The 10430-nt window shown below is 67.0% G+C and overlaps 1 protein-coding gene across 1 annotated transcript; it reads right to left on the minus strand.

The window, feature by feature from the left end:
* Positions 1-857: 857 nt before the first annotated feature.
* Positions 858-8542, minus strand: LOC127464938 (cathepsin D-like; the record flags this gene model as incomplete). The annotated part of the gene is made up of 7 exons (XM_051775403.1): positions 8481-8542; positions 6366-6495; positions 5570-5693; positions 4610-4728; positions 3848-4047; positions 2500-2622; positions 858-1023 (listed from the first exon to the last, which is right to left on the minus strand). Coding segments are annotated over exons 1-7 (924 nt in total), but the record flags the coding sequence as incomplete, so codon positions are not given.
* Between the last annotated feature and the right edge of the window lie 1888 nt (positions 8543-10430).

The following is a 10430-nucleotide window of genomic DNA, read 5'->3' on the forward strand; positions in this document are numbered from 1 at the left end:
GGTCGGGGGGGGTGGGCACCCAGAGACCCCAAATGCCCCCCACCCAATAGGGGAGGGACCCCTCAATGGCCCCCACCCAAAGGGGTTCAGGGACCCCCAATACCCCCCACCCAAAAGGGGACCCAGGGACTCCCACAGCCCCCCACCCATGGGCCTGGGGGGACCCAGATGTTCGGGGGGGGCCCCCCAATCCATGCCTGCCCCCCCCAGGGTGCGGAAGACCCCCACCCAAAGAGCACCCACGTGTTGGGGGGGATTCAGGAGGGACCCCCAAGATTTTGGGAGGACCCCCTGGAGTTCAGGAGGGACCCCCAGGAGTTCGAGGTGTCCCCCAGGAGCTCGGGGGGGTCCCCCAGTTGCCCCCCCAGGGCACAGGAGACCCCCACCCAAAGAGCACCCACATTGGGGGGGGCTCGGGGGGACCCCCGGGAGTTCAGGAGGGAGTTTAGGGGGTCCCTCAGGAGCTCGGGGGTCCCCCAGGAGTTCAGGGGGGGACCCCCAAGATTTCGGGGGGTCCCGCGGGTGCCCCCCCCCGGTCCGTACCTGCCCCCCCAGGACCCGAGAGACCCCCACCCAAAGAGCACCCACGTGTTGAGGGTTGTTCGGGGGGACCCCCCAGGAGTTCAGGGGGGACCCCAAGATTTCGGGGGGTCCCGCGGGTGCCCCCCCGGTCCGTCCCTGCCCCCCCCCCCCGGCTCGGGCCCCCCCCAGGGCACAGGAGACCCCCACCCAAAGAGCACCCACGTGTTGAGGGTTGTTCAGGGGGGATCCTCAGGAGTTCGAGGGGACCCCCAGGAGTTCAGGAGGGACCCCCAGGATTTCGGGGAGGTCCCGCGGGTGCCCCCCCCGTTCCGTACCTGCCCCCCCACGGCCTTGGCCCCCCCCAGGGCCCGGATCAGCGCGTCCACCTCGATTTTGGGGCCGGTGATGAGGGACGTGCCCGTGTCCACGATGGCCTCGCAGCCCCCCCGGCACACGGGGGGGTCCCGGCAGCCCACGGCCCCCGGGGAGCCCACCGACAGCCTGGGGGGGCACGGGGGGGGGTTTAGAGGGGGCGGGGGTCAGTTGGGGGGGTTTGGGGGGCAGTTGGGGGGGTTTGGGGGGCAGTTACAGGGGTTGGGGGGCATTTAGATGGGTTTAGGGGGCAGTTGGGGGGCTTTGGGGGGCAGTTCGGGAGCACTTAGAGGGGTTTGGGGGGCACTTGGGGGGTTGGGGGGGCACTTGGGGGGGTTGGGGGCACTTAGAGGGGTTTGGGGGCAGTTGGGGGGGTTTGGGGGGGCAATTGGAGGGGTTTGGGGGCAGTTGGGGGGGTTTGGGGGGGCAATTGGAGGGGTTTGGGGGGCAGTTGGGGGGGTTGGGGGTACTTAGAGGGGTTTGGGGGCAGTTGGGGGGGTCAGGGGGGCAGTTAAAGGGGTCAGGGGGTAGTTGGGGGGGTGAGGGGGCAGTTAAAGGGGAGGGGGGGGATTTGGGGGGTCCCGAGGGGCGTCAGGGGGGTTTTGAGGGTCCAGGGGAGGTTTGGGGGGGGTGAGAGGGGTCAGACGGGATTTAGGGGGTCCCGGGGGGGATCGGGGGGATTTAGGGGGTCCAGGGGAGGTTTGGGGGGGTCAGAGGGGTTGGGAGGGATTTAGGGGGTCCCGGGTGGGGGATCAGGGGGGGTTTGGGGTCCAGGGGAGGTTTGGGGGGGTCAGAGGGCTCAGAGGGGATTTAGGGCGTCCCGTGTGGGGGATCAGGGGGGGTTTGGGGTCCAGGGGAGGTTTGGGGGGTGAGAGGGGTCAGACGGGATTTAGGGGGTCCCGGGTGGGGGATTAGGGGGATTTGGGGGTTCAGAGGAGGTTTGGGGGTCTCAGAGGAGTCGGAGGGGATTTAGGGGATACCGGGGGGGGGCGATCGGGGGGATTTAGGGGGTTCAGAGGAGGTTTGGAGGGGGTCGGAGGGCTCAGAGGGGATTTAGGGGGTCCCGTGTGGGGGATCGGGGGGGTTTGGGGTCCAGGGGAGGTTTGGGGGAGTGAGAGGGGTCAGGAGGGATTTAGGGGGTCCCGGGAGGGATCGGGGGGATTTCAGGGTGCCAGGGGAGGTTTGGGGGGTCACAGGGGTCATGGGGGATTTAGGGGGTCCCATGTGGGGGATCAGGGGGAATTTGGGGTCCAGGGGAGGTTTGGGGGGTTCAGAAGTGTCCGGAGGGATTTAGGGGGTCCTGGGTGGGGGATCAGGGGGGATTTCAGGGTGCCAGGGGACATTTGGGGTCCAGGGGAGGTTTGGGGGTCTCAGAGGGGTCAGGGGGAATTTGAGGGGTCCCGGGGGGGATCAGAGCACATTTGGGGGGTCCCGGGGGGGTCCGGGGGGTCTCAGAGGGGTCAGGGGTGATTTAGGGTGTCCCAGGGGGGTTTTGAGGGTCCAGGGGAGGTTTGGGGGTCTCAGAGGGGACGGGGGGGATTCTGGGGGTCCCGGGTGGGATCAGGGCACATTTGGGGGGTTCCGGGGGGGTCGGGGGGGTCTCACCTGTCCATGTGGACCTGCCAGTAGGAGCGGCGGGACACGGGGATGTAGCGCAGGGGCCCCTCGAACTGCCCCTCGTCGATGCCCCCCAAGAGCAGCTCCCCCCCGTCGCCCTCCTGGGCCCCACTGCACCCCACAGTCAGCACGGGCGGCAGGGGGGACTCGGGGGGGGGGGTTTGGGGGTCCCAGGGGAGTCCCAGAGGGGGATTTGGGGGTCCCAGGGGAGTCCCAAGGAGGATTTGGGGGTCTCAGGGGAGTCCCAGGGGGGGTTGAGGGGTCCCAAGGGAGTCCTGGGGGGATTTGGGGGTGCCAGGGGAGTCCCAGGGGGGGATTTAGGGGTCCCAGGGGAGTCTCAGAGAGGATTTGGGGGTCCCAGGGGAGTCCCAGGGAGGATTTGGGGGTCTCAGGGGATTCCCAGGGAGAATCTGGGGGTCTCAGGGGAGTCCCAGGGGGGATTTGGGGGCCCAAGGTGGGGCCCAGGGGGTATTTGGGGGTCTCAGGGGAGTCCCAGGGGGGGATTTGGGGGTCTCAGGGGATTCCAGGGGGGGTTGAGTGTCCCGAGTTTGGGCCCAGGGGGGGATTTGGGGATTCCATGGGGATTCCAGTGGGGTTTGGGGATCCCAAGGAATGGTCCTGTGGGGATTTGGGGGTCCCAGGGGGGTTTGGGGGTCCCAAGGTGGGGCCTGGGGGGGATTTGGGGGTCCCAGGAATATTTGGGGGTCCTGAGGTTGGGCCCAGGAGGGGATTTGGGGGTCCCAAGGGAGTCCCAGGGGAATTTGGGGTCCCAAGGACGGGTCCCATGGGGATTTGGGGGTCCCAGGGGAGTCCTGTGGGGGTTTGGGGATCCCAGGGGGGGCCCAGGGGGGGATTTGGGGGTCTCAGGGGAGTCCCAGGGGGTCCTTTAAAGGCCATTTATGGGGTATTTCAAGGGCTATTTGGCGGTCATATAAGGGCCATTTCAGGGGTCCTTTAAGGGCCATTTAGGGGATCTTTAAGGGCTATTTATGGGGTATTTAAGGGCCAGTTAGGGGGTCCTCTAAAGGCCATTTGGGGTGTCATTTAAAGGCCATTTAGAGGTGTTATTTAAGAACCATTTAAGGGCCATTTCGGGGGTCATTTAAAGGCCATTTATGGACTTCTTTAAGGACCATTTCGGGGTGTTATTTAAAGACCATTTAAGGGCCGTTTCGGGGGTCATTTAATGGCCATTTAAGGGCCATTAAAGGGCCATTTAAGGGCCATTTAAAGACCATTGAAGGGCCATTTAAGGACCATTCAAGGGCAGTTCTGGGGGTCCCTCCCGGGAAGTTTGGGGGTCCCTTTCGGGGTGTGCCAGGTGAGTGCCCCGTACCTGCGCAGGCGGAAGGAGAAGACGTTGTCCCGGAAGAGCCCCTGGGCCATCATGTTGTCGAAGACGGGCCGGGCGGGGCCGGCGGCGGCGCCGGGGAAGGCCAAGCCCAGGACGCCGTCGAAGCGCGCGGCGGCGAAGGCCAGACCCGGCAGGGCCACGGCCTCGGCGAACGTCTGGTTGGGCACCGACACGTTGGACACCTGGGGCAGGGGGGACAGGTGAGACAGGTGAGATGGGGACAGGTGAGACAGGTGAGATGGGGACAGGTGAGATGGGGACAGGGGGACAGGCCATGAAGGCCAGACCCGGCAGGGCCACGGCCTCGGCGAACGTCTGGTTGGGCACCGACACGTTGGACACCTGGGGCAGGGGGGACAGGTGAGATGGGGACAGGTGAGACTGGGGAGATGGGGACAGGTGAGATGGGGACACACAGAGACACACAGGTGGGGACCCCACAGTGACGGTGTCAATGCTGAGGAAGCCCCCTGACCCCTCATTAACCCCTAATTAATGCTAATTAGCGCTAATTATAGCACCGTGAGGGTGTCGGTTCTGAGGAAGCCCCCTGACCCCTCATTAGCCCCTAATTAATGCTAATTAGCGCTAATTATAGCACCGTGAGGATGTCTGTGCTGAGGAAGCCCCCTCCCCACCCTAATTAACCCCTAATTAACACTAATTATCGCACCGTGAGGGTGTCGGTGCTGAGGAAGCCCCCTCCTTACCCTAATTAGCCCCTAATAAACGCTAATTACCCACCGTGAGGGTGTCGGTGCTGAGGAAGCCCCTGAGGCTGCCGCTGCCGTAGCTGATGGCGAAGGCGGAGCCGTTGGCGCGGTGGGTGCAGGACAGGCCGGGCTGGTAGTGGGGGTGCAGCCCTGGGGGGGACACGGGGGGGGGCTTGGGTGGGGCCGGGGGGGCGTGGCCACACGGGAGGGACACGCCCCCTCGGCCCCGACCACGCCCTGTCGCTCAGACCCTGCCCGTTCGCTCAGGCCACGCCCCGTTTGAGAAACCCCGCCTCCTTAGGCTGGGCCACGCCCCTTCACTTGGACCACGCCTCATTCCTTAAACCCCGCCCCCTCCGAGCAGGCCACGCCCATTTATACAGACCACACCCCATCCCCTAAACCCCGCCTCCTTAGACCGGGCCACACCCCTTCACTCAGACCACGCCCTTTCCTCCACTCAGACCACGCCTCATTCCCCAAACTCCGCCCCCTTACACCAGGCCACGCCCATTTATCCAGACCACACCCCATTCCCCAAACCCCACCCCCTCAGAGCAGGCCACGCCTCTTCACTCAGACCACGCCCCTCCCTTCATTCAGATCACGCCTCGTTCCCCAAACTCCGCCCTCCCAGCCAAGGCCACGCCCCAAATCCCCAGACCCCGCCCATCCCCTCAGACCACGCCCTCTTCTCCCCAGGCCTGCCCCCTGCCCAGACCCCACCCCTCTTTACAGGCCACGCCCTCTCCACCCAGCTCCACCCCTTTCCCAGCCCCACCCCTTTCCCAGACCCCTCCCCCTGATTTAGAACACGCCCCCTCCTCCCAGACTCCACCGCCACATCCAGACCCCGCCCCCTTTCCCAGGCCCCTCCCCTCCACCCAGGTAGAGGCTCCTCCCCCACCCTTCCCCTCCCCCCCGTGCCCCCTCCCCTGCCTTCAGGCCCCGCCCCCGGGCCGGCCCCGCCCCGTTAGGCCCCGCCTCTCACAGCAGGCGAGGTAGAGGAGGCAGCAGCGGCTCGAGGGCACCCACAGGTCGGCGGAGCCCGTGTCGAAAATCACCCGGAACCGCTGCGGGGGCGTCCCCAGGGAGATGACCCCGTAGTACTGGGCCTGGGGGGGGCACGGGGGGGGTCACGGGGGGGTCACGGGGTCACCTCTGACCCCCCAGGGTCACCTCTGACCCCCCAGGGACCCCCACGATGTCCCCAGGGAGATGACCCCGTAGTACTGGGCCTGGGGGGGGGAACGGGGGGGTCACGGGGTCACCTCTGACCCCCCAGTGTCCCCGGGGACCCCCCCATGTCCCCAATGTCCTGGAAACCCCCCCAATGTCCCCAGGGACTCCCCCATTGTCCCCAATATCCCGAGACCCCTCCCCACATCCCCAGGGACCCCCCAACATCCTGGGATCCCTCCCCACATCCCCTGGGACCCCCCAATGTCCTGGGACCCCTCCCCATGTCCCCAGGGACCCCCTATTGTTCTCAATGTCCCGGGACCCCTCCCCCATGTCCCCAAAGACCCCCCCATTGTCCCCAATATCCCGGGACCCCTCCCCACATCCCCAGGGACCCCCCCATGTCCTGGGACCCCCCCCCCCAATGTCCCCAAGGACCCCCCAATGTCCTGGGACCCCCCCCCCCAATGTCCCCAAGGACCCCCCAATGTCTCAGGACCCCCCCCCCAATGTCCCCAGAGCCCCTCCCCCCTCCGCCCCCATCCCCGGGGGGGGGGGGTCCCCGTGCCCCCCCCCCCTCCCCCCTCCGCCCCTCCCCCACTCACGTCCATGTAGTTGTGGAGCCTCGCGGGAGCCGCCGCCGCCCCTCCCCCACTGCGGGCGCGGGGGGAGGGGGGGGCCCCCCCGGACCCCCAAAATTTGGGGGGCACCCAGGGGCCCCTCTCCAGGGGGATGCTGGGGGGGGAAAAGGGGGGGAAGGGTTAACGGGGAGGGGGGATTTAACGAGCTTAATGAGCTTAATGAGCCTAATGAGCTTAATGAGCCTAATTATGCTAATGAGAGGGTGACACCGCAGCGCCGGATTTGGGGAAGGGGGGGGGGGCCGGAAAAGGGGGGGGGGGGGGGAGAGGATTAATGAGGTTAATGAGATTAATGAGGGCCCCCCCCCAGGAACCGCCCCCCCCCCCCTCGGGGGTTAATGAAGGGAGGGGGGAAGGGCGGGGGGTGTCCCCCAAATGTTGGGGTGACCCCCAGGGGTCAGAGGTCACGGAAGGGGGGGGGGTCACGCCCTGGAGGGTGGGGTCGGAACCGAGCGGGTCCGACCGGCTCCCGCCCCCGCCCGGCTCGGCGGGCACCGCCCCCCCCGGGAAACCCCAAAACCGCCCCAAAACCGCCCCAAAACCGCCCCACGGGGCAAGATGGGGGACCTGGAACCCCCAAAACCCCCAAAACCACCCCCCCGGGGGCAGCCGGGGGTCCTGGAACCCCCAAAAACCCTCTCCCGGGGATCCTGGAATCCCCCAAATCCCCCAAAACCGCCCCACGGGGCAAGACGGGGGACCTGAAACCCCCGAAATTCCCAAAACCCGCCCCACGGGGGAATCTGGGGGCTCTGGAACCCCCAAAACCCTCCCCCGGGGATCCTGGAACCCCCCAAATCCCCCAAAACCGCCCCACGGGGCAAGCCGGGGGCTCGGGAACCCCCAACCCCCCCCAAAAGCTGCCCCCCGGGGGCAGCCGGGGGTCCTGGAGTCCTCAAACCCCCCCCGAAACACGTCCCCCGGGGTGATTGGGGGTCCTGGAACCTCCAAAAATCTCCCCCGGGGGTCCCGGAACCCCCAAAACCGCCCAAAAGCCGCCCCCCAGGGGGATCCCGGGGACCTGGAACCCCCAAAACCCTCCCTCGGGGGTCCTGGAACACCCCAAATCCCCCAAAACCCACCCCCCGGGGGCATCCGAGGGTTCTGGGACCCCCAAAACCCTGCCTCGGGGGTCCTGGAATGCCCAAAACTCTTCCTAGGGGGGGATCTGGGGGCTCTCGAACCCCCCAAACCCCCCAAAATCCACCTCCAGAGGGGGTCGGGGGTTCTGGAACCCCCAAAATCCTTCCTTGGAGGGGATTCGGTGTCCTGGAACCCCCAAAACCCGCCCCCTGAGGGTGATTCGGTGGTCCTGGAACTCCCCAAAACCCACCCCCCGGGGAAGATCCGGGGGTTCTGAAACCCCCAAAATCCTTCCTTGGAGGGGGTTCAATGTTCCAGAACCCCCGAAACCCCTCAAAACCCTCCCCTGGAGGGATCCGGGAGTCTTGGAACCCCCCAAACCCCAACCTGGGGGCACTCGAGGGGTCCTGGAACCCCTCAAAATCCCCCAAGACCCTCCAACGAGGGGGATCCAGGTGTCCAGGACCCCCAAATCCACCATCAACTCCAACCCGGGGGGTTCCAGGTGTCCTAAAAACCCCCAGGACCCCCCCAAAATCCCCCTCAAACCCCCCCATCGGGGAGGATCCAGGTATCCGGGACCCCCAAATCCCCCCTCAACCCCACCCTGGGGGTCTCGGGGTGTCCCGGAACCCCCCAAACCCTCCCACCTGGGGGGCGAGCCGGGTGTCCTGGAACCCCTAAACCCCCCAAACCCCCACCTGGGGGGGCCCAGGTATTCGGGAACCCCCCCCCAAACCCCCACCTGGAGGACAGGGGCATCCTGGAACCCCCCAAAACTCCCCCAAACCTCCACCTGGGGGTCCCAGTTGTTCGGGACTCCCCCAAATCTCCACTTGAGGAGGATTCAGGTGTCCGCGACCCCCCCAAATCTCCCCCAACCCCCCACCTGGGGAGGACCCAGGTGTCCGGGACCCCCCCAAACCCCCACCTGGGGGGTTCCCAGACATCCGCGACCCCCCAAACTCCCCCCCTCAGTTCCCCCCCCCCTCTCACCGCAGCATCGCCCCCGCTCCGGCCACGAGCAGCAGGAGCCGCCCGACCGCGGGACCCCCCATGGCCGCTCTGAGCCCCCCCCGCCCCGCGCCCGACGGGGGAACCCCCGCGGGACACGCCCCTTCCTCAGGGACACGCCCCCTCCTCGGGGACACGCCCCCTCTCCGGGGACACGCCCCTTCCATTGGGATAACCCGGGAACCCCCTCGGGACACGCCCCTTCCTCAGGGACACGCCCCCTCCTCGGGGACACGCCCCTTCATTGGGATAAACCGGGAACCCCCGCGGGACACGCCCATGGACACGCCCCCTCTTCGGGACACGCCCTCTCCTCGGGGACACGCCCCTTCCATTGGGATAAACCGGGAACCCCCTCGGGACACGCCCCTTCCTCAGGGACACGCCCCTTCCATTGGGATTAACGGGGAACCCCCTCGGGACACGCCCATGGACACGCCCCTTCCTCGGGGACACGCCCCCTCCATTGGGATAACCCGGGAACCCCCTCGGGACACGCCCACGGACACGCCCCCTTCAATTGAAATAAACCCGCCCCATAACTGGGGGTGACCCCAAAAACTCCCCATAACTGGGGGTGACCCCAAACCCGCCCCATAACTGGAAGTGACCCCAAACTCACCCCATAACTGGGGGTGACCCCAAACCCGCCCCATACCGGGAGTGACCCCAAACCCGCCCCACACTGGGGGTGACCCCAAAACTCCCCCATAACTGGGGGTGACCCCAAACCCGCCCCATAACTGGAAGTGACCCCAAAACTACCCCATAACCGGGGGTGACCCCAAACCCGCCCCATAACCAGGGGGGTGACCCCAAACTCCCCCCACACCAGAGGTGACCCCAAACCCGCCCCATAACCGGGGGTGACCCCAAACCTGCCCCATAACCGGGGGTGACCCCAAACCCGCCCCATAACCGGGGGTGACCCCAAACCCCCCAAAACGGAGCCGGGGGGGGCCGTGAAGCACCTTTTTATTCTCCGCTGCGCCGGGGGGGGGTCGGACGGATGGGGGGCCCCCCCGGCCCCAAATTGGGGGGGGGGGGTTTGTGGAGTGTGTGAGGTGTTTGGGGGGGGGGATAAGGCGAGACCCCCCCCAAAAATAACCCCGTGTATGTGGGGGGAGGATTTTGGGGTGTCCCCCCCCCGTGGGGCAGAGCCCAGGCACTGTAAATAGGGGCGAGGGGGGGGAAGGATTTTGTGGATACCCCCCCCCAAAAATCCTGTGGGGTTGGGGCTGAGGAATCGCCCCGGGAGGGGGGGGGGAGATTTGGGACCCCCCCCCTGCCACGTTTGCCCCCCCGCGAGGGATTTGGGGTGAGGGGGGGGGGGGGTGGAGATTTCGGGGACCCCCCCAAGCCACGTTTGCCCCCCCCCCCCCCGGATTTGGAGTGAGGAAGGTTCGGGGGGTGGGGGGCGATAATTTGGGACCCCCCCCAGGCCACGTTTGCCCCACCCCCTTCCCCACCCCCGAATTTGGGGTCGGGAAGGTTCGGGGGGGTGGGGGGCGATGATTTGGGACCCCCCCCCGGGGATTTGGGGCCACGTTTGCCTCCCCCCCCCCAGGGATTTGGGACCCCTCCCCCCGGGATTTGGAGTGAGGAAGGTTCGGGGGTGGGGGGCGATGATTTGGGACCCCCCTCCCCCGGGATTTGGGGCCACGTTTGCCCCCCCCTCCCCCCGAGGGATTTGGGGTTCGGGAGGTGGGGGGGGCGATGATTTGGGACCCCCCCCCCCGGGATTTGGGGTTCGGGGGTGGGGGGCGATGATTTGGGACCCCCCCCCGGGGATTTGGGGCCACGTTTCCCGCCCCCCCCTCCCCCTGAGGCATTTGGGGTGGGGGGCGATGATTTGAGACCCCTCCCCATGGATTTGGGGTTTGGGGGGAAGGCGATGATTTGGGACCCCCCCCCGGGGATTTGGAGCCACGT

Source organism: Manacus candei, unplaced genomic scaffold (assembly GCF_025592945.1).
Source record: "Manacus candei isolate 608988 ecotype Guabito, Panama unplaced genomic scaffold, ASM2559294v1 h1tg000295l, whole genome shotgun sequence".
NCBI classification, from domain to species: domain Eukaryota; kingdom Metazoa; phylum Chordata; class Aves; order Passeriformes; family Pipridae; genus Manacus; species Manacus candei.